Here is a 26944-nt window from a genome sequence, read left to right as displayed (position 1 = left end):
AAGAGGGTCAAGGAGAGAGTTGGAATTAAGGAAGTGAGACACACGGGTAAAGACAAGTCTTTCCAAAAGCTTTGATGAGTAAGGGAGCAGGGATATGGGACGATAGTTCGAGGGGAAGGACGGGTCAAGAGATGTTTTTTTCAGGATAGGTATTACAGTGGCATGTTTAAGGTCAGCAGGAACAGTGCCAGAAGAGAGAGAGCAGTTAAAGATGTGTGTTAGGATAGGCACAAGACAAGGGGAGAGAGATCTGATGAGGTGAGATGGGACAGGATCAAGTGGGCAAGTGGTGGGGCGAGAGGAATGGAGAAGTGCAGCCACCTCTTGTTCAGTAGCTGGGGAGAAAGTCTGAAGGGTAGGGAAAGCATGATTTATGTGTGGTTGAGAAAGAGAACGGCAAGGAGGGGAGAATTGTTTCCTTAGCTGTTCAATCTTGTCAGTAAAGTAATATGCAAAGCTATCAGCTGTAAGGTTAGTTTGGGGGGTGGCCACAGCAGGGCGGAGAAGGGAATTAAAAGTGTCAAAGAGACGTCTGGGATTGCAGGAGCATGAACTAATGAGAGAGGAAAAGTAGGACTGTTTGGCGAGGGCAAGGGCTGCGCTGTACGAAAGCAACATGAATCTATAATGAAGATAGTCTGCCTGGGTGCGGGACTTCCTCCAGGAGCGTTCAGCACAGCGGGAGCAACTCTGCAGATAGCGTGTTGATTTATTATGCCAAGGTTGGGGTCGTGTTCTCCTCGTGGTGCATGTTTGGAGTGGGGCTGTAGTGTTCAAGGCAGATGTGAGGGTGCCAATGAGGGTCCCAATGCCTCACAAAGTGTACAGCCGCCACTGGTGAGGAATACACATTTGCATTCTTAACACTAAAATTCCCATCCACCTATTTTCTTTTGTTTTGTTTTTTATAAAGTTGCTGGCTACATTTGAAAAAAGTGCTAATCCTGCTGGTAGCCAGGCTGTTTAATTATTTATTTTTTATTATTGTAAACACCAAAGCAAATTAATCCCGTTATTACTACTGTTTCCAAGACTAAAAATAAGGTCTTGTGCTATCTTGCGACATTATGCAACGTATTACCTTGCATTGGGGGTGGGAGGGGGGGAGGGGGGGGGTGGGGAATGTAATCCACAGCATAGCAATATTATTTCAATTTCTAGAGAAGTTTGGAACTAATGCAAGCTCAACACCTGCAGCAGTTTTGATTGATGTTGTTAATAACCACAAAATAAGAGAGAACTCAACCTTTTGTGCCAGAACATGCCTGTTCATAGCTAGCCATTGCAATAATAAAACATAATAGTAAGCTCTTTTCAAATACCACCCACTCAACTGTTCTGTGAATAATTTTGTTCAACTTTTAATAGCAAGGCATATTGGTTCACTGCTGGGAGTTCTTCAAATTACATCCTGCTGTGGAATTACACCAATAACTTTTCCTTGACATACCTAGATGGTAATAAGCAGCTACAATAGATATCTGGGCTTGTTTTCTAGCAGCAAGGTATCGTATAATTCCTGCAGGAATATAATTAAGGAAGGAAATTAGTCTAAAGCAGGGGAAGTGTACAAAAAGATAGAAATATAAAATTCGAAATTCACACATTCGTAAAATTAGAACAGGAAAGATGGGGTGCGGTTTAAAAAAAAAATATATATAATTTTTGGTAACCCAATACAAAAACTCATCTGGAAAGTTACAAGGCTTTCATTAGCGATTGTATCATAGAGAACGTTCTGTTACTGGGCTCTGGAGAGAGAGAGAGAGAGAGAGAGAGAGTGTGAGTGTGCAAGAGAGATCACAGACTTATTTCAGTCTTGCTTTGGCAATATTGCACTAGATGTATTTTTCAATTCAGATTAACCTCTAGAAAAAAACAATAAAAACATACAGAATCTAGAATATCATATTGTGTGTGTATAAAATCTAAACATAAGCAAAGATTCACCTATCTTTATTAATCTTTCTCTACTGATCCTTCCAACAGCAAAGGGAGGGTTAAAGTGAATACATGAAAACCAACCAATCCGAACAGAGTAAGGAACACTCCTTCCCACATACTCTTTATTTGACAATACCAAGCATATAGAACTTATCCATGAATGAGTTAAATTAACAATGGAAATTGAGGAATACAGCACAACTTGCAACTATATAGAAGAGTCGGTGGAGGTTACAAGAAAAGGTGAAAGTAACTGAAAATACAAAGGTAGTGAAAGACAACTGATGTGCATATACACACAATGCCATCATCGCACAAGAGCACCGAATACAGGAACCTAATACTAATGGTCCCTCAGTTCTCTCTTTCAATAAATAATACACCGACAGTGATAATAAAATGTAACTCTGGGCTAATCCTAGGATTAATAACTAAATACTATCCTAGAGAGTCCCTGGGTCAATACATGCCGGAATGAATAAACTGTCTGATGCTGGAGCAGAGAGGATCTAGTAGATCGCTTGAGTTTGCCATGCTAAACTGAAGTGAAAAGATCTACCTATCAGCTGCATTGCGAACCCATATCTCGTAGGAAGAAATCCCTGGGCTAAAGATGAGCTTATAGAGTGGTCCTGATTAGAAAGTTCCACAATGAAGTGGAGTCTACCTCAACGCATTTCGGCGCTAGAATGCGCCTTCGTCAAGAGTTCGGTGTAGACTGATGTTATAACTGGATATGTACGCCCCTTCACTTGATGACGTTGGCATTCATCAACCAATCACATCCTTTGGGGGGCAGGGTGTTCCCTATTCGTGACGTGTGTGATTGAATATGGGGAATGGAGATGTAAAATTAACTCCTTAAACCCCGGAATAAATATTTTGTTTGTAGAAAAACCCTACTAGGGTAATTAATTGCAAATTCATCCATAAGATATATATTGAAGTGCTTATGTTTAAATAAATATTTATACTATATGTGTTCAATAGAGGGAAAGGTGAATTGGAGTATCTTTAAGATGGTACCTAGTTATTATCTAGGGGTAAAGAACTTTGTTATTAAACTTCTTTAGATAAATAGATCAGAGAGAATAGATAAATATTAAGGTTTGGACACATTTCTAATGTTATACTATTATTTTATTATTCTTGGTAATCATAATTGGTTGTCAAGGGCTAGATGGATCTCAGAAAAATTATTATATTTCTGAAGTAGTGGTAACAAATTCATAATCATACTTGTATTTAAAAGGTGAGAAGTAATCATTAGATGGGTTCCACCTAGAGGTCTAAACACTAAAGTGGTGATTTAGTGGATATAAATTGGAACAACCAAGTGAATAGAGTATATATGTATATTGATTTAATTGTTGCCTACAGTAGGTTTGCCTCGGGAAACTTAGGTAGAATCACTAGCTGGGGACCCCTTCTTCATAATAGTGAGTTGGCTGACAAGCGAGATCTTTGATCTCCTCACCGGCCACAGAGCTCTTGCTCTGGGCCAACAACGTTGTCCCTTCCTGAGTGCTGGCTTTGAAGCTGCGTGCATTTTTTTGCTGCTATTTTAGACTTTCCATGATGGAAATGTTCTACTGGCAGCTGCTTCATGTTTGAATAACATATGTACTTGGGTATTGATTTTGAAATATTTATAAATCCTTGATACATTATATTAACTTCTTTCAGTATGGAAGCAATATATGAAGACCGTGCTGGGGGAATTTATTTACGCTTCAACCTCCTTGTCTCTCTGTTCCTACATTACTTTTGTTCTTTCTTCCTTCCTCTCGTTCTGCTCCTCCGAATACATTGATCATTTGATATCAGTTGACCTGAGAGGACTTCACTCTACACGTCACTTTAATTACATGTTCATTGTCGCTTCCTTCGCACCAGTTATAAAGTATAGTTGGTTGTCTGTTATATGGTTTATTGCAGTGTTAATTTAATTTCTGAAAGGGAAACGAAAACACTAAAACATTAATGTTTCAGATTGGTTTGTATTAAGTTTAGAGTAGATATCTTTGTCAAATCTTTTTACGTGTATGCTTAGAGCTTGATGACATTACAGTCATGACAATTTTTCTTTTTAAGTGATTCAGGATTGTGTTTTGTGTTTTTTGTTTTGGGTGTGTTATAAATATTTCCACATATTTATCCTTTAAAATAAAATTTCACTTAGATAGAATCATTTAATATGTTTAATACTCTCTTCAACTAATAAAAGAGAAGTTTAAACATGATAGCCACTACATATTGTGGGTTTGACACTTCCCTGGGACCCTAAGGCACCTACGGTCCTCCCAGTCTTCTGTGATATTGCTAAAGCTTCTTTTCCACTTTAGCAATATCAATTTTGCTCCTATTAGGACTTAATTCATTTGCTGTTTGATGACCAGTCTTTCCCAATAAGTGGCAGTTGTTACTTTTCACAAGCTTGTATAGAGGTTAAAATGACTGTTAACATGCCCTCAAGTTTGGTGCAGTTTATTATGTCAGGTAAGTGTTTTGTTTTTCTTTGGTGGCTTTATTTTGTAAAAAAAATATATATATATGTAAAATGTAATGCTTTACTCCATAAGGCTCACCTTTGATCTCAACATCACAAGCTAAATTGTTCTACCACTATTTGTTTTGAAAATACTGCTATACATGAACATGATTTATGTTTCTGGTATTTTTCTATATTATCTGCCAATTGAAGTAAAACTACAGAAATCTCAGCTGTGTTTATAAAGCAATGCAATGCAGAGATTTATAGCATAAGCTTAGTACTAGCATATAAATGAGCATTATGATTGGATGAGTTACTTTCTGATTTGGGTAGCTCACTATATACACTGCAAAGAATATGGATTTGCAGAAAACTTAGGAAATTCGGTTGTGATTTATTATTATTATTTTCAATTTATTATTGCATGGGTTTGTAGGACTAGCCTTGAGTGTTGCTTTAAATAAATGTATAATGAAACAGAAGCAACAAACATAGTTATTTTTTCTATGGCAAACAGGAAAATTCCATTTTGTGTGCTGAGACTAAAGGTTTTGTTTTGGTCTTTTTTTTCCAGCGTCTGATGAATATTTCATGAGTAGAAGCTTTGAACACGGCTTAGAAAATCCAAGATTTTCTTTTTAGTTTGTTGAGCAGACAATTTTTTTATTTAAATCAATAGGTGGCTTGCAGAAGAAATTTCATTATAATTATTTATGTAAAGGTTGAGTCCTGTATATTTTGGTACCTTATTGTTGGCAAATCATTTAGCCAATTCCCTGCTTCACATTAAGTTTGGATTGTTCTGTGACTGTATACAAAGCTGAACAAACACTGTTGCTCATTGCCCAGATTTTAACCAAATTTATTGCAAATGCCTGTTTTGTTATGTGTACAGCTGTGAATGACATATTTTGTTTGATTTACAAAGCTGTTAAATACATCCGTTAAAGTCATTATATTTTTGTTGACTGTAGGTATTTAACTTTAAATTATTCCTTGAGTAGCTTTCTTAACTTGATATTTTAATTATAATTAAAGGGATGCTATAGTCACCAAAAAAACTTTAGTCTAATGAAGCAGTTTTGGTGTATAGATCATGCTCCTGTCGTCCTACTGCTCAATTCTCTGCCATTTAGAAGTTAAATTACTTTGTTTATGCAGCCCTAGTGACTCCTCCCTGCATGTGACCACAGCCTTCCCAAACACTTCATGTAAAGAGAAATGTAATGTTTATACTTCCTTTATTGCAAATTCGGTTTTATTTAGAATGTGTCTCCTGCTCTGTTAATAGCTTGCTAGACCTTGCAGGAGCCTCATGTGTGTAATTAAAGTTCAAATGACAGAGCAGTAGATAAAAACATTTAAAGTATGTTACATCTGGTTGAAAATAAAGCCATTTTGTTTTCATGCAGCCTGTATCAGTCCCAGCCAGGGGAGGTGTGGCTAGGGCTCCATAAATAGAAACAAAAAGCCTAAATGGCAGTGGATTGAGCAGTGAGACATCAGAGGCATTATCTATACCATGGGTCCTCAAACCCCGGCCCCCCAGAATTACATAGCCAAAGAATCATGGTAGTTGTAGTGATACCGGAGAAACTGACGGAAGCAAAGCACAGAGAGATGGACACAGGTTTCTTCAGGAAGGAAGAGATTCTTTATTGGATCACCGATCGGGACTCAGAGGGACTAATGTCACCAAAATACAGCAAGTTCTGAGCCCCGGACAATAGTGCAGGCTCCTTATATAGGCACATAACTCCTCCCATATTAAGCTCCACCCGCACATTCTCTTAACCAATCAACACAAATAAGAATTAACTTCCTGTTTGACCGCATGGCTTGTCCAGCACAATGGAGGAGGGGGAATACTACATCCTGTATTCTTGCACATGCTCCGTACACTACTGATCGTATCTTGCCTCGTGCAACCAACTGATCGATACGTCAGCATATGCACGTACACATGCCACGTGGTAATCTCGGCCTACTAAATTTATTTTTACTGAGATTCCACCACATTCCCCCCTTTGATGCCTCTTGATATTTCACAATTACTTGAGGCATCACTTAACCTTAGTTTGCATACACCGCAAGTTACCTTGAACCAGACCAGACTTAACTTATGATGTGAATCTTCAACACTCATCTTCCTGCATTGGTTCTCCCTGATCTAGAGCCTTATACTTATAAATTGCCATTATCTGTGCAGCAGCCTTCCTCTCTGCTATATTTTCTATCAGGCTTTGCACAGACCTTACTACTAAGGGTATAAGACACGGCAGGAGTAGACACAACATTAAAATCAGTAGGACTCCACCTACCACTGCCTTAAGCCCTCCAAACCACTCATACCAGCTACCAAACCAACTGCTTGGATTATACCCTTTCCATACCTGAGTAGGCACATGCGCTAGTTTAACCATATGGCTAGTAAGCTCAGCTATTGCTTGCCCTTCGTCATCTATTTGAAGACAGCAATTGCTCAGGTTAAACTTCCCACATACACCTCCCTCTACTGCCAAAAGGTAATCCAAGGCTAATCTATTTTGGTAGACTGCTGTCCTCATCCTGGTATTATGCTTCGCTAGAAGATTGAGCGCTTGTGATGTTTCGTTAGTAATAATCTCAACCACCGCCTGTAATCTTATAATACGGTTGAGCATATAAATAGGGGTTCTATAACCAAAGGTACCATCTTCTGCCCACGTGGCTGGCCCATAATAATCTATGATACGCTGGGGAGGCCATTCATCATCTTCCCAGGCGCCTATCTCTATGGGTCCCCTTTTCTTCCTATGATTCACATCATACACTTTAACACCTAAAGTCTCACCTGTTTCAATAGGTAACAAGAAGAAGGATGGTTTGAGCATACCCAACACACATGCCCCTTCCCAGTCCTGTGGCAACTCCGAATAGGCTTTCTTACCACAGATCCAGTACAAATTTGCTGGGGCTCTCCAGGTAGATGTGATGGATAAATCAAACCACACATCCTTTAAATTGGCGTATCTAGCAAACGGGTTAGATGGTTCTGAGACATTTGAAGCCGACCACCAGGTTGTATTCTTTGTATCATCATCATAAGCTTTTTGCCCTAGACAAGTTAATTCTCCTACAGAAGTATTATACATTATTCCTTTCCTTGCTATGCAAACATAACCTATGATGGAGGTCTTTAATCTCCACTCAGATTTACCTCTAACACTCATATGATAATCGGCTTGTGTAGATATTAATTGGTCAACTGCCTCAGAACCGGACATTACCTCCTTTGCTTCCCAAGGCCATTGGTCTCCCATGTTAGTACCTCCACACACATAGCAGTTGGTAACATTAAGACTACCGGCAATACTTTCGGCTAAATCAATAAACAGGTTTTTAGCATTATGGGGGATCTTATTATCTATACTCATCTCTTCGTAAAAGGAATGGTATACTTGATGAGTTTGGGAGGATACCGTATCAGTCTTTATCCCTATAAACAATACTGTCCCAGGATCTAAACCCGTCCCGTATATCTGAAACCCAAATAAATTACCATATTTGTCTAAGAACTTATCGGGGTTATTTATAAGTATATGAATGGGATTGCATTCCATAGACCTACAATATGGACTGGTAGGCAACTTAGTCACTATCATGTCTTTGTCTACTGTCTGTCCCCAAGTTGCCCACCCCACACAAGACCAATATGGGCAAAAGTTATAGTCTTTATTTGGGCATCTAGGACTCACATATTTATTTTTACTACTGGGACAAATATATTTATCATTAGACCCATATGTCCTCTCCCATCTAAGATCCCCACATACATTCCACGGCTTTCTACCACTTGATATTGCTTTACACGCATCAAATAGCAGAACACCCGAAGAATGTACGGATTCTAACACTGTCTTATTAATTAGGGTCCCCTGAGGATCTCCATTCCTGAGAGTCAACCAAACTGTATGGGGTTGATACTCTGGACTGAAGCACTTAGGTTCTCCTACTCCTAAATGGCACACACTATAGTCTATATTTAGGTATCTACATCTCGATACATCTCCTTTACACTCGTATTGTGAATGCCAAATTAGGGTTTGGGAAATATGGTTACCTGTTCTTGTAGTCTTAATGCATACCTCACAGCTAGGAGTGTCGGTACCTCTACCTTCCTGAATATAAAAATACACATAAATAAACACTATCATCAACACATCTTTCGCCGTCATCCTCAGTCTTCGTCCGTGCGAAGGCACCTCAGCTTCCAGGATGTAAGGGCTGCAGGGAATGGAGTTCTGCTCGTCTTCACAGGAGTCCCTTCGAGACTTTCCCTGGCTTATAAACTATACGTCGGTGGGCGGACAGGCTTTATTATGGCCTTCTCACTCACGCACCAAATCCCTGTAACAATAAAATTTGTAATCCACAAAAGTTCCTCGTTACTCCGACTGAGTAGTGCGTTTTAACCGGATCTTGCAGGGATTCTCTGGATCTGCTGTAACTTGCCAAGAATCGACTGCTGCTGGTTTAACCCTGGAGTGATGTATCCACGGAGTCACTTCGGCTACTTTTATCGCTGATGGGGTAGACAAAAGAACAACATAAGGACCTCTCCACTTGGGCCCTAACGGTACATTATTCCACTCTTTAATCCACACTTGATCTCCTGGATGATAACTATGAACTGGGGGATAAATATTCACAGGTAATCTATCTTGTACCCATTTCTGTACCTCCTCCATAGTCTTGCCCAACTCTACAACCTGCTGCCGGGTAATTCCTTCTCCCAACTGACTCAAATCCCCCCTTAAGTTACCAAGTACGGGAGGTGGTCGCCCATACATGATTTCAAAAGGAGAGAGGCCCATCCTTCTGGTAGGGGTACTGCGGATTCGCAATAAAGCTATGGGTAAGAGAACGTTCCACTTAAGTTGGGTTTCCTGACACATTTTAGCCAACTGATTCTTAATAGTTCTATTCATTCTCTCTACCTTACCAGAACTCTGGGGTCTATATGCCGTATGAAGCCTCCACTTTATACCAAGCATATGAGTCAGTTGTTGTAGGCACTGATGAACAAAAGCTGGACCATTGTCCGATCCTATAGAACAGGGTCGTCCATATCGGGGTATTATTTCTCGTAGCAGGAATCTCACAACTTCTCCTGCTTTCTCTGTACGAGTAGGACATGCTTCTACCCAGCCTGAATAGGTGCACACAATTACCAACAGGTAACGATGTCCACCCGATTTAGGCATCACTGTAAAGTCAATTTGTAAATCGGACATGGGGAGTCCCCCCATAAACTGGACTCCTGGTGGCTTTACTGGTCCTTGTCTTGCATTATTTTTAGCACACGTTACACATCTTCGTACAATGGCCTGAGTCAAGTTGGACAATCTTGGTATGTAGAAATGTTTTCTGAGAGATTCTTCTGTGCTGTCTCTCCCAGAATGTGTCCCGTTGTGATAATTTTGGACAATTTCTACCGCTAGTGATGCTGGTATGACTATCCTTCCATCTTCTAGCTGATACCACTTGTTCTCCAAATACTTTCCTTGTTCAGTCTTTAACCACTCCTCTTCTTGAGCTGTATAAACTGGAGTCCATTGGGACAGTGGAGTTGGTATAAGAGCAGCTATATGCCCCACATATTCCTGTCTTCCTGATTCAGCAGCACGCTTAGCTGCACTATCTGCCATCCGATTTCCTTTGGTTACATCACCATCTCCTCTCAGATGCGCTCGACAATGTATGATACCGACTTCTTTCGGCTCCCACACTGCTTCCAATAGTTGTAGGATTTCAGCTGCGTACTTGATTTCTTTGCCTTCTGAATTCAGTAGTCCTCTTTCTTTATACAAAGCTCCGTGGGCATGAGTGGTTAAAAACGCATACTTGGAGTCCGTGTAGATGTTCACTCTTTAACCTTCAGCCAATTGTAACGCTCGTGTTAGTGCTATTAATTCTGCCTTTTGTGCTGATGTTCCTTTCGCCAGTGGCCGAGCTTCTATCACCTTGTCTATTGTTGTTACTGCATATCCTGCATAGCGGATCCCTTCTTTCACATAACTACTGCCGTCGGTGTAATATTGAACATCAGGGTTCTGGATGGGAAAATCACGAAGATCTGGTCTACTTGAGAATACTTAATCCATTACTTCCAAACAATCATGTTGACTTTCAGTAGGTTGTGGCAAAAGGGTAGCTGGATTTAAGGTATTTACAGTCTCTAAATGCACTCTTGGGTTTTCACACAACATTGCTTGATACTTGGTCATACGGCTGTTACTAAACCAATGATTTCCTTTGTAATCCAACAACGTCTGTACTGCATGTGGGACTCGTACATAAAGTTCTTGACCTAGAGTGAGTTTATCGGCTTCAGCTACTAGCAGGGCGGCTGCAGCTACAGCTCTTAGACAAGGTGGAAGTCCGCTGGCCACTGCATCCAGTTGCTTAGACATGTAGGCAACAGGTCTTTGCCATGATCCCAAGTACTGTGTCAATACTCCCACAGCCATTCTTCTTTGCTCATGTACATACAAGTAGAATGGTCGTGTGTGATCAGGTAGACCTAATGCTGGGGCACTCATCAAAGCCTTCTTCACATCTTCAAATGCCGTTTGCTGTTCTTGAGTCCATAAGAAGGGGTCGTGCTCTGTACCTTTGATAGCTGCGTACAGAGGTTTTGCCAGTATCGCGTAGCTGGGAATCCATATCCTACAGAAGCCCGCTGCCCCCAAGAATTCTCGCACTTGTCTTCTATTCTTGGGTATCGGTATTTGGCACACAGCTTCTTTTCTCTCTGGCCCCTTAATTCTTTGACCTTCAGAGATATGGAATCCCAGATATTTGACAGTTGGCAAACACAACTGAGCCTTCCTTCTAGACACCTTGTATCCTGCCTTCCAGAGAATGTGTAGTAGATTGTGCGTTGCTTGCTGACAGATTTCTTTTGTAACTGCTGCTATCAACAAGTCATCTACATATTGTAACAATACACACTCTCCTGGGATGGACTCGAAATCCAGTAGATCTTGACTTAGAGCTGAACCAAATAGGGTAGGTGAATTTTTAAACCCTTGGGGCAGTCTTGTCCAAGTCATTTGGCGTTTTGAGCCCGTTACAGCATTCTCCCATTGGAAAGCGAAAATACATTGACTTTCTGCGGCAATTCGGATGCAAAAGAAGGCATCTTTGAGGTCTAAGACTGTAAAGTAAGTAGCCCCGCCCGGAATTAAAGCAAGCAGGTTATATGGATTGGGTACAACTGGATGTATACTAACAACCGCATCATTGACTGCTCTCAAGTCCTGCACAGGTCGATACTCATCTGTACCAGGCTTTTGAACAGGCAGCAATGGGGTGTTCCAGGGGGAAGTACAGAATTTTAGGATACCATACCGTATGAACTTATCCAGATAAGATTGGATGTTCTTCTTAGCCTTCTGCGGGATGTGGTATTGTCTTAGGCTCACTGGATAAACCCCAAGTTTTAGTTCAATTTTAATAGGTGGAATATTGCGGGCCAGTCCTGGTGGGTTGTTCTCTGCCCAAACTCCTGGTATGTTGAATAAAGACTCATCACTCCTAGGGTTTTGGCTAGTCAACGCTGTATAAAGTCGCCACTCTTCTTCCTTTGGTACGATAGTGTCATAATACCTGAAGGTCCATTAAACTTTAAGGATGTTGTTCCATTTGGTAGGAACGTAATCTGCGCTTGTAATTTTGATAGCATATCACGTCCCAGCAATTGGACTGGACATTCAGGCATATAAAGGAATTGATGTTTTACTACGTGGCCTCCCAATGTACAGAGTCGACTTTTAAGAACCGGTTTTTCAGCACTTCTTCCAGTTGCTCCTATTACAGTAATAGTCCTTCCAGATGGAGGAGCAACTAGATTAGTCACCACTGAATGTTCAGCACCAGTGTCGATCATGAACGCACTCCTTTTTCCCCCTATTGATACATCGACCATAGGCTCCGCTCGACCAAGGGGGATGGAGCCCGGTTGGTATCAATAGTCCTCCATGACCGTGTCAGCCAATCCTACAAAGTCCCTGCCTTCTCTATCGCGGGACCTTTGCGCTGCTGGGATATACCTATCTTCCCTAACACTTCCTCTGTTCCCATTACTCCCTCTATTACCATTACTCCCTCCGGGGCCTCCTCTACCTCTCGCTCTGCCTCTAAAGTTTCCATAACCTGTCCTAGGTCTGTCTCTCTCACACTGTTCTCTTCGAGGACACTCATTTCTCCAATGCCCTTCTTCCCTACAGTATGCGCACTGATTTCTACTTAGAGGTTCCTCATTCCACTTACTATCGCCTCTATCTGGGCCCCGTCTATCTACGCCTGCGATCGCTACCGCTAGCATGTCTGCCTTTCTACGCATCTTGCGCTCTTCCTCTTTCTTACTTTCTGTTTCCCTATTCATGTATACCTTATTCGCTACCTCCATTAGTTGGGTGATAGACATACCTGCAAACCCTTCTAACTTTTGTAGCTTGCGCTTAATATCTCCGTAAGCTTGGCTGACAAAGGCGGAGTTCACCATTCGGGAATTGTCTGCGTCTTCCGGATTAAAGGGGGTATACAAACGGTACGCCTCCAATAATCAGTCATAAAAGACACTGGGCGCTTCATCACTTTTCTGAATCACCTCAACTGTCTTCGACATATTAATAGCTTTCTTTCCTCCGGCTTTCATGCCAGCAATTATAGCGTCTCTATAGGCTCTGAGTTGAACCATATCAGCACCATTTACATTCCAATCGGGATAGGTGTTGGGATAATGTGTTGCGGCCCATGCTGATGGATTGGCTTGGTTTAAAGTACGGGCTTTATCCTCTAGTGCTTTAATGGCTGCTTGATTAATTCTTGTCCTTTCCTCATTGTTGAACAAAGTCATTAATAACTGCTGGCAATCAGCCCATGTCGGGTTATGTGTCTGTACTATTGAGGTGAACAGATCAGTCATAGCTTGTGGTTTCTCAGTATACGAGGAATTGTGGGTCTTCCAATTTAAGAGATCGGTTGTCGTGAACGGGACATATACAAAGACCGGGTCAGCATGTGCCATTTGGCCTGCGGCATCGATATAGGCTGACCCAGGATTCAGACGAAGAGGCATCTGATAGTGTTTTAATTGTTGGGCACCGGTCAGTTGTCGGGTCTGTATGGGGCTACGTGGAGGGGCGTCAGTCATAGGTTCCAGTCGGGGAGAAATGGGGTATGGGGATGTGGGAGCTTGGTTTTGGGAAAAGGTTGTAAATAAAACACTTCGAGTCGAGCTGGATGAAGCTTGACCGGAAGTCTGAAGTGGCGCCAAATCAGGATATTCGGATTTAATGGGGGTTGGTTCTGATTCCGGAAGGGGAGATTTAGTACGAGAGGGGGTGGATTCTGTACTGGAGGAGGAAGCGGAAGTGGATGAGGACAATGAGGGAAGGGTTGCAGGACTTCCTGCATTTGCGTCACTTCCTCTTAACGGAAAGTAAGGGGGCGGCAAAGGGATCTCGGACTCAGGGGGCGTGTCCAAAATGGGCCTAACACCAGTCCTAGTGGACAAACAAGTCCTAGCTACCATGAGGCGACACTGCTCCTCGTGGCATGTCTGGAGCCATTTTGGCGAGTCATTTACGGCCTGTCTCCAACAATCAATATAAGGAAACTGGCCGTAAAGTTCAGGCCTACCCGATACAGCCACGTGTAAGCGCTGTACCAGAGTTGGATTCAAACTGCCACGTGGCGGCCATGCCGCAACCAAAGTAGGCCACTCCCTAGTACACAAAGTGACCAAACGTACAGGAGACATTTTAACCCCAAAATCACATGTCTTGAATCCCTTTTTAAAATTCTTCACCATACAACCTAAGGGATCCGGAATCGTTGACTGCGACGCGCCCATACTTATCAATGGAACGTCGTTGACAACGAATACTATACACGCATACTATTCAACAGTCACACCCGTTTCCTCTGGCAACAGCACCACGTGGTACAGTTACCAAGTGAAACGTATACAATAACACAATAAACACTCAGGGAATTCCCGTACACACACAGCTGTTACACCAGTCACTAAATAATCAATATTATGCCCTTTGGCGTAACTATACAGTCACCCACGCTATAATTCTCTATATATGAATTACCCGTCTATAACACACCCCAGTAACATCGTCTTTTACAAATAGCGGTTACAGTACGGTTAGCATAGGTCAAAGCACAAGTTAAGGTCACAATACAATTATTAGTGGTTATGGTGTTAAACATGCAATGGACGACAATGATTAGTACTTATATACAGTGTCAGTAAATATACAGGGTTATGGTACCGTGCACTATAATACAGCAACACACTATTAACACTCTCGCTAGACGGCTGAGCTCGCGCTATCTAACAAGATATACACTTTACTAAACAATCTTTATCACATTTACAATTCCCAACTAAACTATTGGCCAGTACCTTGATGGACTACCTAAAAACAATCTACATACGTTTTGGTTAGCCACACTGCCCAAGCACCACATATAGCGAGCTAGAGGACCGAATTTACACAGACGCCTCTTAGTCGATAACTATCAAAAGTCTAGTGGGTTCCAAATTTACACGCCTTCCCACTTAGCCTAGATAGGATGAGAGCTAGCGAACCGAATTTACACAGACGCCGCTTAGTCTCCCGGTCCCTCCGACCTAGCGAACAAAATATACACCCTAGAACGCTAGTCTAGACAAGACACCGGTGTCCGGCTAGGGCTATTTACACCAGAGCCCCGCCTGACTAACAAAATCAAACGGTCTGACTAAAGAGCGTTCGATCGAGCGGTGCGCCTTCGCTCCTTCCCTCCGACAGAGGGGGCAGATACACAGATTTAAACCCCTTTGGGCCTACCGCACAATCGGTATACCCCTAGTGGGTTCTGCCGTCTAAAACAGCAGTTGTCTTACCTCCTCGTTCCTGAACCTGAGTTCACACTCATCGACGGGGACACCCCAGCACTTCTTACGTAGAGGCCGATGATCTCCTGGACAACGGACCAGTGGCGCCGAGACGAAGGGAGGTCCACGCAGAAGTTCAGGGGTGCAGCCGTAGAGAACGTGGGCAAAGATAGACCGTCTCACGCCTCTGCCTCTCAGCTACCGTTGAACGATGAGCTTCCCGGCCAATGCACCAAATGATACCGGAGAAACTGACGGAAGCAAAGCACAGAGAGATGGACACAGGTTTCTTCAGGAAGGAAGAGTTTCTTTATTGGATCACCGATCGGGACTCAGAGGGACTAATGTCACCAAAATACAGCAAGTTCTGAGCCCCGGACAATAGTGCAGGCTCCTTATATAGGCACATAACTCCTCCCATATTAAGCTCCACCCGCACATTCTCTTAACCAATCAACACAAATAAGAATTAACTTCCTGTTTGACCGCATGGCTTGTCCAGCACAATGGAGGAGGGGGAATACTACATCCTGTATTCTTGCACATGCTCCGTACACTACTGATCGTATCTTGCCTCGTGCAACCAACTGATCGATACGTCAGCATATGCACGTACACATGCCACGTGGTAATCTCTGCCTACTAAATTTATTTTTACTGAGATTCCACCACAGTAGTTCAGCAACATCTGGGGGGCCGGAGTTTGAGGACCCATGATCTATACAATAAAACAGCTTTATTAGGCTAAAGTTGTTTTTGTGACTATAGTGTCCCTTTAAAGTGGCACTGTCAACTTCTTGGTACTTTGTAGAAATTGCAGAGACCCTCCCTGGTGATATTGCTGCAGGGGTCTGGTGCTCTGGTGGGGGCAGGGCAGGTAAAGGTGAGATTTAAGTACCCAAACCTATACCTTGCGGGCGCAGCAGTCTTCCTCTGATAGGTCCTCTTAAGCTCTTGGCGCGTCAGCGCCAGGTGCAAAAGTAACTGCTGTACTCTCGTGCATGCGCAAGAGTACGGCATTGAGGTCTTTGGGAGATCCTCAAGACTGCTGGATCCACCAATGACAGAGCCAATTCCCTGCAGCCATGACTGGTGATTGTTGGGGGACTAGAAATTCTAGACGGCAGTAGCTCCAACCAGTGTCTAGAAGTGCCAGGCATAGAAAATATACGGAGACAAATTAGTCCCAACTTTGTCTCTGTATATCTCTTCACTGTGTCATAAAGATTTTATCTTTATTAAATACTAATTTTTCAGGAGATGGTGTGACAGTGGCGCTTTTAAGGGATCCTAAAAAAGTAGTTTTCCTGGCACTATAGTGTTAATAGCCCCCCCCCCCCCCCATCTCCCCCTGCAGGGCTGAAGGGGTTAAAACTCCTTCAGCCACTTACCTGAATCCAGCGCTGATGTCCCTCAGTGCTGGGTGATGCTCCGCACACGCTCCTCCGGCGGGGGAGACCTAATGCGCATTCGTGGCATTGGCTGTGCGCGCATTAGACCTCCCCATAGGGAAGCATTATTCAATGCTTTCCTATGGGGAAAATCTGACGCTGGAGGTCTGTGAGGACGTCCAGCATCGGATAACGGACCAAAAGTCTGTTTGGATTCCGGAAGTCCTTTAGTGGCTCTCTATTAGACAGCCACTGAGGGCAGACTTAGAGCTGCAATGTAAACATGGCAGTTCTCTGGAACTGCAATGCTTAACATTGCAGCACTAAGTGCAAAAGGGTCACAGCACCCAGACTACTTCAATTAGCTGAAGTGGTCTGGGTGCCTACAATGTCCCTTTAATTGAATTATTGTGGTACGCTCTTCCCTTTCATTGATAATGTGCAGTATTTAACCAGGAATAGTATATTTTTAGCTTTTGCCAGTACATACTGTGTTCTAGCTATTAAGGTTACTTAATTTCATAGTACTGTCTGGGGTTTAATGGCCTTTTCTCAGCTGATGATTTAAAAGTTCCATAACCACAGTCTAATCAGTAATGCAGTTGGGCTACAGATGAATGTTATTATACGTTACCCTACAAGTATATTACTTTTATTTTTTTGTTCAAATTCTGTGGTAAGCTAACAAATTGTGAAATCCGCTACTGATATTTTTTGCCTTATTACAGTGTCATAATTGTGATTTATGTGTGTGATATTTTATATCATTTTAGTAATGCAACTTGCATAAAAGCCACCAATCATATGGGTATAAAGTAGTTGGATTGCAAACAGACTGGTTTGAGCAATAATTTGTTCTGAGAATATCCGATCTAAAGTGCTGTTTTTCATCCCTAGGCTTGTGGATAAATGGTTGAATCAGACAGGTGCTCACACACTAACATTCCCATCCAACACATGCTTGGAGCTACTCCTTCTCCTGTCTCTAAACAATGCCTCTTTGCCACATTCCTTGCGTTTCATGAACAATTGGCAGGTACGTTTAACAAACACCATTTTAAAAATATTAATCATTTCTATAACAGATCTGTGTTTGTGTAATAGGTTTTTGTATTGTGATGTTGACAGAAACTATAACTAAATGAAAAGCATTCAAACTTCATATCATGCTGTAATGCTTAAATATATGCTGACTTGATTTGGTGCTATTGGGTGGTGCCACTGATAACAAGGAAAATTGTATGTATTTATTCTCTAAGATTAAGTGTTTCTCGAAGCACCATGACCAACTCTGGCAGGATCACAGGGGTGTCATCATCCAGACCGGAACTAGGGAACAGGAACAGAGATTAGAGATAAACAATAGAAACGCAAGACACTGACTCGGCATTAGCATTTCCACAATCCTTAATCAAAACCCCCCAAAACATTTATACAGGAACTGCTGTCCAGATTAGGGACTTGATATCCGAATAGCATCAGCAGTACTCTTACCTCTTACTCACAAACCGGTTAGGTGAATGGCAAAATACAAAACCTAGGAAAAGGTAGTTAGTGCTTCGTTATGAATAGGATCAGCCAGGAGTGATCTTAGCAGAAGAAACACAGAATATGAGTCAAATCCATTGCCATATTGCAAAAGCAATTTCTTATGAGAACATGGTATAATATGGTCACTGACTTTGCACATGTGTCCAAGAGGCAGTGCCAGGGTAAACAAAAGAGGAAGGAGCACGAGTGTAATGAATGCAGAAGGTGCTGCAATTAAACCAAAATGCATAGTGTTCCTTTAACATGTGAATGGGACTTTGTTTTTGATCTAATGTTAGTACGGCCCGGTCATTTCTTTACTCACACTTGTAAAATTAAAGTGTCCCTCTTTGTCCAAATAAAAAATGTGGAGGTTTAATATTGGATAGTACTTTGTCATGCACTTTCAACTATCTCACTGCATATTGAGAAAGCACCATAAGGATGTGCTCAGTGTCTGATGGAATTTAAAATGTGCTGCAAGTTAAGAATCAGTGTCCCTGAAGCATAATTAAGTATTTCTTTAAAAGCATAAGTTTCACCTTATCCTCTGTTACAAAAAAAAAAGTATGTACGCTTAGGAACAGTATCAAAAATACAGTTTCATATAGCTTTATGCATATGATTTCCTAGAATTCTAGCCATATCCATTTAAAACGGCACTGTCACCATCTGGGGACTTTGCAGAATTTGCAGCCATCTTCTTCTGGCGAGTCCTCTTCAGTGTAGCACCAGGAGTCGACATTACTCATTTAGGTCTATGATTCCTGCAATCGTTACTATTGATGACTGGGGGGGTTGACACTTCTAAATGGCGGAAGCTCCGCCCAGTTTCTAGAAGCGTCATGTGGAGGTAATATACAGAGACAAAGTAGTACTATTTGAAACCATGGGCCTCTCTCTCTTTTTTCCACAAATGTACCCCCAAATGTCAAGACGTGACATTGTGACTTGTAAACACTCATTTGATCTCTCTAACTGCTTGCAACCCATACCTGTCAATAGTGGTAGTTCACAAACATCCCCATGAGCACAATACAAATAAAATCCAGCCCTCTTGCCACAAGCTTAGGTGGTGTATGGACCTCCGAAGCAGATGTCACCAACATGCCTTGAGTAAGGTTTTCCTAGATCCTTTCACGATCAACGTTTGTGAACCTGGAAAATGAGTGCAAAACAAAAAATGTAATAATTTCTGTTTATGGGGGTGTGGGACAGAATTGGAAATTGTGCTACTTTTGAAGCGGTGTTCTGCTTTTGTCACATGTTGAGAGACAATCCACTTGATCTGAGATATGGCAAGGTGGGGTACCCAAAGTTGAAATCTGTCTGCTGGATATTTTCCTGCCTTAAAGGTTTTGCCTTTCTATTTCAAGATCACTTTATATACACAAAGTGACTTCACTGTAGAGGAAACATGTGCATAATGAACTATATAATGCATTAATTATCACCAATTCATACGTATTAATATATATGGTTAATAGTGTTGTAACTGGGTTTTGATTTAAATGAGTGTTGTGTTCTGCTCTATGGAAAATGTGATTGCCTTATTAATTCACATGTGTGAACGACACTTTAGAATCGGTGCTGTATACAGTGTTAATTTTGGTGGCAAATTTCAATTTAGTTTTAGTCGTATTTTAGACATCTAAATTGTTTTAGCTTTAGTCAACTAAAATCTGGCATTGATCGTCAACAAAATTAACACTGGCTGTATACATTGTATTCAAATTTTATAAAGATGCATAATGTGTCGGCAACAAAAACAGAGAATATTAGAATTCTGAGCATGGGCAAAGGCTCAGCGAAACTAGCTTGCCTTTCGGTAAATCTCCGCTCAAGTCTCAAAGGTTTTTGCTCACTTGTGCCATTACAGAGAGAACTTATGGGATTTGCATATCATAAGGCAGTCCAGAACCAAAATTCTGGCAAGTGCCCTATGTATCACCAACGTTGTATGGTTGTTTTGGACTTTTATGGTCACAGTAAACAAAGGGGTCCACATCTGGATTACCTTTTTAACTTCGGGAGATCCTAACTAAATGCATTGCAACAACAAGAGAGTATGAGAACTCTAAGAACAAGCAAAAGGTTAGCTAGCATTGCTGATAATTTAATGGACGTTGTATAATAATCTAATGCAGTGTTGCTGTTTGGTGTTAAGGAGCATTTTCATATTTTTCTCTCAATTGTTAAAAGTTAAAAAAAAAAAAAAAAATTGCAGATGCTGCCCTCTCATATACATAACATTGGTTAACCTGCTCCTGACTATTTAAAGTTGCCCTTTAACCCCTTAATGACACAATTTCTGGAATAAAAAGGGAATCATGATGGAATTTTTCCGTCATGTGTCCTTAAGGGGTTAATACAAATATTATTTTTTTTTATGTTTGTTGTGACATTTTGTGTTTAACTTTTTTTTTTAATTTGGACATTTCATTTTGAGTGATTCAACTTTCTTCATGAAAGCATGCGTGCGACTTTTGTTCTGGGCCAACATACAAACTATATATATGGCAACAGTCGCATAGCAGCATCTCATCAATATTAACTTGCTTTGCAATATTAATAGGGTGTTAAACCTACCTAATAGCCACAATCCACTTGAGTTTTATGTAAACTGGGTGGCATGAAAGTACTAGAGAGGATGGAATTTTGTAAAGTTGAATGGACAATCCTGATTTAGTTCTGGGGTCATCTATTTGGTAAAAGCTGATTTTAACCCTCCTTAACCCCTTTTAAGGACACACAACATGTGTGACATGTCATGATTCCCTTTTATTCCAGAAGTTTGGTCCTTAACCCCTTAATGACACATGACGGAAATATTCCGTCATGATTCTCTTTTATTCCAAAAGTTGTGTCCTTAAGGGGTTAAGGGGTTAAACAGGTCCACAGTGATTTACTTTTTTCTTCTTAAGGATACCAGTGAATAAGGTTGTTTTAGCTAGTATGATCTTTTTCTTGCGTAACAGGAATATCCAATTTTAGTTAAACAAACTGTCCATAGTTTTGTGCTGTAAGCAAACCTGTTTATACAATTAGCTGACAAAGCTAGTTGTTAAGGCCGTTGTAAACATAAGTTCTCCAGAAAAAGGGAGGCGCTGTACCCCACCGGAATTGCCTCTAAATTAAAAATCATCTTATAGGTAAAACCTTATTATAAATTGACATACAAACTAGGTGCAACGAAAAGTGATAATCACTATCAATTAAAAATGGGAAACCTACATAGCTCAGTATCAATTATAGTAAAAAATGGAAACTGTGTGAGCTACTAAAATACAATTTAAACTATATATCCCAGATTGGCATGTATAAAAAAACAACAAAGTATCAAATTCTAGTGAATGGGATATAGTATTAGAAGGGAGAAGCATTTAAATTAAAGCGGCACTGTCATGCAGAAGAACTTACCTTTCTTTAATTGATTCCTCTTATCTCCCTGTCAGGATCCGTTCTTCATTTATTCCTGTCTGCTCTAGTAGGGACTATTTGTCTTATGTAGATATCCTACGACCGGACCATCGATGACCAGCGGAGGAGCAAGGTGTGCTTAATTTCTTACCATTCCTCCGTGTTCCCGCGATGCGTCCTTTCACTTTTCCCGACAGAGCCGGCGAAACTATGTGTGTGTGTGTCTGTGTGTCTGTGTGTCTGTGAGTGTGTGTGTATGGGTCTGTGTGTCTGTGAGTGTGTGTATGGATCTGTGTCTGTGAGTGTGTGTATGGATCTGTGTCTGTGAGTGTGTGTATGGATCTGTGTCTGTGAGTGTGTGTATGGATCTGTGTCTGTGAGTGTGTGTATGGATCTGTGTCTGTGAGTGTGTGTATGTATCTGTGTCTGTGAGTGTGTGTATGGATCTGTGAGTGTGAGTGTGTGTATGGATCTGTGAGTGTGAGTGTGTGTATGGATCTGTGAGTGTGAGTGTGTGTATGGTTCTGTGAGTGTGTGTATGGTTCTGTGAGTGTGTGTATGGTTCTGTGAGTGTGTGTATGGTTCTGTGAGTGTGTGTATGGTTCTGTGAGTGTGTGTATGGGTCTGTGAGTGTGTGTATGGGTCTGTGAGTGTGTGTATGGGTCTGTGAGTGTGTGTATGGGTCTGTGAGTGTGTGTATGGGTCTGTGAGTGTGTGTATGGGTCTGTGAGTGTGTGTATGGGTCTGTGAGTGTGTGTATGGGTCTGTGAGTGTGTGTATGGGTCTGTGAGTGTGTGTATGGGTCTGTGAGTGTGTGTATGGGTCTGTGAGTGTGTGTATGGGTCTGTGAGTGTGTGTATGGGTCTGTGAGTGTGTGTATGGGTCTGTGAGTGTGTGTATGGGTCTGTGAGTGTGTGTATGGGTCTGTGAGTGTGTGTATGGGTCTGTGAGTGTGTGTATGGGTCTGTGAGTGTGTGTATGGGTCTGTGAGTGTGTGTATGGGTCTGTGTGTGTGTATGGGTCTGTGAGTGTGTGTGTGTGTATGGGTCTGTGAGTGTGTGTGTGTGTGTGTATGGGTCTGTGAGTGTGAGTGTGTGTGTGTGTGTGTGTATGGGTCTGTGAGTGTGTGTGTGTATGGGTCTGTGAGTGTGTGTGTGTGTGTGTGTATGGGTCTGTGAGTGTGTGTGTGTGTGTGTGTATGGGTCTGTGAGTGTGTGTGTGTGTGTGTGTGTATGGGTCTGTGAGTGTGAGTGTGTGTGTGTATGGGTCTGTGTGTGTGTGTATGGGTCTGTGAGTGTGTGTGTGTGTGTGTATGGGTCTGTGAGTGTGTGTATGGGTCTGTGAGTGTGTGTATGGGTCTGTGAGTGTGTGTATGTGTGTGTGTGTGTGTGTGTGTGTATGGGTCTGTGTGTGTGTATGGGTCTGTGAGTGTGTGTGTGTGTATGGGTCTGTGAGTGTGAGTGTGTGTGTGTATGGGTCTGTGAGTGTGTGTGTGTGTGTGTGTATGGGTCTGTGAGTGTGTGTGTGTATGGGTCTGTGAGTGTGTGTGTGTGTGTGTGTATGGGTCTGTGAGTGTGTGTGTGTGTGTATGGGTCTGTGAGTGTGAGTGTGTGTGTGTATGGGTCTGTGAGTGTGAGTGTGTGTGTGTGTATGGGTCTGTGAGTGTGTGTGTGTATGGGTCTGTGAGTGTGAGTGTGTATGGGTCTGTGAGTGTGAGTGTGTGTGTGTATGGGTCTGTGAGTGTGTGTGTGTGTGTATGGGTCTGTGAGTGTGTGTGTGTGTGTATGGGTCTGTGAGTGTGTGTGTATGGGTCTGTGAGTGTGAGTGTGTGTGTGTATGGGTCTGTGAGTGTGTGTGTGTGTGTGTATGGGTCTGTGAGTGTGAGTGTGTGTGTGTGTATGGGTCTGTGAGTGTGAGTGTATGGGTCTGTGAGTGTGAGTGTGAGTGTATGGGAGTGTGAGTGTGTGTGTGTATGGGTCTGTGAGTGTGAGTGTGTGTGTGTATGGGTCTGTGAGTGTGAGTGTGTGTGTGTGAGTGTGTGTGTGTGTGTGTGTGTATGGGTCTGTGAGTGTGTGTGTATGGGTCTGTGAGTGTGAGTGTGTGTGTATGGGTCTGTGAGTGTGAGTGTGTGTGTATGGGTCTGTGAGTGTGAGTGTGAGTGTGTGTGTATGGGTCTGTGTGTGTATGGGTCTGTGTGTGTATGGGTCTGTGAGTGTGTGTGTATGGGTCTGTGAGTGTGAGTGTGTGTGTGTATGGGTCTGTGAGTGTGAGTGTGTGTGTGTATGGGTCTGTGAGTGTGTGTGTGTGTGTGTATGGGTCTGTGAGTGTGTGTGTGTGTGTATGGGTCTGTGAGTGTGTGTGTGTGTGTATGGGTCTGTGAGTGTGTGTGTATGGGTCTGTGAGTGTGAGTGTGTGTGTGTATGGGTCTGTGAGTGTGTGTGTGTGTGTGTATGGGTCTGTGAGTGTGAGTGTATGGGTCTGTGAGTGTGAGTGTGTGTGTGTATGGGAGTGTGAGTGTGTGTGTGTATGGGTCTGTGAGTGTGAGTGTGTGTGTGTATGGGTCTGTGAGTGTGAGTGTGTGTGTGTGAGTGTGTGTGTGTGTGTGTATGGGTCTGTGAGTGTGTGTGTATGGGTCTGTGAGTGTGAGTGTGTGTGTATGGGTCTGTGAGTGTGAGTGTGTGTGTGTATGGGTCTGTGAGTGTGTGTGTGTGTGTGTATGGGTCTGTGAGTGTGAGTGTATGGGTCTGTGAGTGTGAGTGTGTGTGTGTATGGGAGTGTGAGTGTGTGTGTGTATGGGTCTGTGAGTGTGAGTGTGTGTGTGTATGGGTCTGTGAGTGTGAGTGTGTGTGTGTGAGTGTGTGTGTGTGTGTGTATGGGTCTGTGAGTGTGTGTGTATGGGTCTGTGAGTGTGTGTGTATGGGTCTGTGAGTGTGAGTGTGTGTGTATGGGTCTGTGAGTGTGAGTGTGTGTGTATGGGTCTGTGAGTGTGAGTGTGTGTGTATGGGTCTGTGAGTGTGTGTGTATGGGTCTGTGAGTGTGTGTGTATGGGTCTGTGAGTGTGAGTGTGTGTGTGTATGGGTCTGTGAGTGTGAGTGTGTGTGTGTATGGGTCTGTGAGTGTGAGTGTGTGTGTGTATGGGTCTGTGAGTGTGTGTGTATGGGTCTGTGAGTGTGAGTGTGTGTGTGTATGGGTCTGTGAGTGTGAGTGTGTGTGTATGGGTCTGTGAGTGTGAGTGTGTGTGTATGGGTCTGTGAGTGTGAGTGTGTGTATGGGTCTGTGAGTGTGAGTGTGTGTGTATGGGTCTGTTAGTGCATGTGTGTGTGTATGGGTCTGTGAGTGTGAGTGTGTGTGTATGGGTCTGTTAGTGCATGTGTGTGTGTATGGGTCTGTTAGTGCATGTGTGTGTGTATGGGTCTGTGAGTGTGTGTGTATGGGTCTGTGAGTGTGAGTGTGTGTGTGTATGGGTCTGTGAGTGTGTGTGTGTGTGTGTGTATGGGTCTGTGAGTGTGTGTGTGTGTGTATGGGTCTGTGAGTGTGTGTGTATGGGTCTGTGAGTGTGAGTGTGTGTGTGTATGGGTCTGTGTGTGTGTGTATGGGTCTGTGAGTGTGTGTGTGTGTGTATGGGTCTGTGAGTGTGTGTGTGTGTGTATGGGTCTGTGAGTGTGTGTGTATGGGTCTGTGAGTGTGTGTGTATGGGTCTGTGAGTGTGAGTGTGTGTGTATGGGTCTGTGAGTGTGAGTGTGTGTGTATGGGTCTGTGAGTGTGAGTGTGTGTATGGGTCTGTGAGTGTGTGTGTATGGGTCTGTGAGTGTGTGTGTATGGGTCTGTGAGTGTGAGTGTGTGTGTATGGGTCTGTGAGTGTGAGTGTGTGTGTATGGGTCTGTGAGTGTGAGTGTGTGTGTATGGGTCTGTGAGTGTGAGTGTGTGTGTATGGGTCTGTGAGTGTGTGTGTGTATGGGTCTGTGAGTGTGTGTGTATGGGTCTGTGAGTGTGTGTGTATGGGTCTGTGAGTGTGAGTGTGTGTGTGTATGGGTCTGTGAGTGTGAGTGTGTGTGTGTGTGTGTATGGGTCTGAGTGTGAGTGTGTGTGTGTATGGGTGTGTGAGTGTGTGTGTGTATGGGTCTGTGAGTGTGAGTGTGTGTGTATGGGTCTGTGAGTGTGAGTGTGTGTGTATGGGTCTGTGTGTGTATGGGTCTGTGAGTGTGTGTGTATGGGTCTGTGAGTGTGAGTGTGTGTGTGTATGGGTCTGTGAGTGTGAGTGTGTGTGTGTATGGGTCTGTGAGTGTGAGTGTGTGTATGTATGGGTCTGTGAGTGTGAGTGTGTGTATGGGTCTGTGAGTGTGAGTGTGTGTGTGTATGGGTCTGTGAGTGTGAGTGTGTGTGTATGGGTCTGTGAGTGTGTGTGTATGGGTCTGTGAGTGTGAGTGTGTGTATGGGTCTGTTAGTGCATGTGTGTGTGTATGGGTCTGTTAGTGCATGTGTGTGTGTATGGGTCTGTGAGTGTGTGTGTATGGGTCTGTGAGTGTGAGTGTGTGTGTGTATGGGTCTGTGAGTGTGTGTGTGTGTGTGTGTATGGGTCTGTGAGTGTGTGTGTGTGTGTATGGGTCTGTGAGTGTGTGTGTATGGGTCTGTGAGTGTGAGTGTGTGTGTGTATGGGTCTGTGTGTGTGTGTATGGGTCTGTGAGTGTGTGTGTGTGTGTATGGGTCTGTGAGTGTGTGTGTGTGTGTATGGGTCTGTGAGTGTGTGTGTATGGGTCTGTGAGTGTGTGTGTATGGGTCTGTGAGTGTGAGTGTGTGTGTATGGGTCTGTGAGTGTGAGTGTGTGTGTATGGGTCTGTGAGTGTGAGTGTGTGTATGGGTCTGTGAGTGTGTGTGTATGGGTCTGTGAGTGTGTGTGTATGGGTCTGTGAGTGTGAGTGTGTGTGTATGGGTCTGTGAGTGTGAGTGTGTGTGTATGGGTCTGTGAGTGTGAGTGTGTGTGTATGGGTCTGTGAGTGTGAGTGTGTGTGTATGGGTCTGTGAGTGTGTGTGTGTATGGGTCTGTGAGTGTGTGTGTATGGGTCTGTGAGTGTGTGTGTATGGGTCTGTGAGTGTGAGTGTGTGTGTGTATGGGTCTGTGAGTGTGAGTGTGTGTGTGTGTGTATGGGTCTGAGTGTGAGTGTGTGTGTGTATGGGTGTGTGAGTGTGTGTGTGTATGGGTCTGTGAGTGTGAGTGTGTGTGTA

The 26944-nt window shown here is 42.9% G+C and overlaps 1 protein-coding gene across 2 annotated transcripts in view; it reads left to right on the top strand.

The window, feature by feature from the left end:
* Positions 1-26944, top strand: part of UBE3D (ubiquitin protein ligase E3D) — a 214677-nt gene that overhangs the window by 110796 nt on the left and 76937 nt on the right. For both annotated transcript variants that reach the window (XM_063443032.1, XM_063443031.1), the window contains exon 9: positions 17669-17807. In XM_063443032.1, the coding sequence (XP_063299102.1) occupies positions 17669-17807 (139 nt within the window). The remainder of the gene's footprint in view (positions 1-17668; positions 17808-26944) is intronic.

Source organism: Pelobates fuscus, chromosome 2, assembly GCF_036172605.1.
Source record: "Pelobates fuscus isolate aPelFus1 chromosome 2, aPelFus1.pri, whole genome shotgun sequence".
Lineage (NCBI taxonomy): Eukaryota > Metazoa > Chordata > Amphibia > Anura > Pelobatidae > Pelobates > Pelobates fuscus.
The sequence above is the reverse complement of the archived record's forward strand: the minus strand, read 5'-3'. Positions and strand labels throughout refer to the sequence as shown.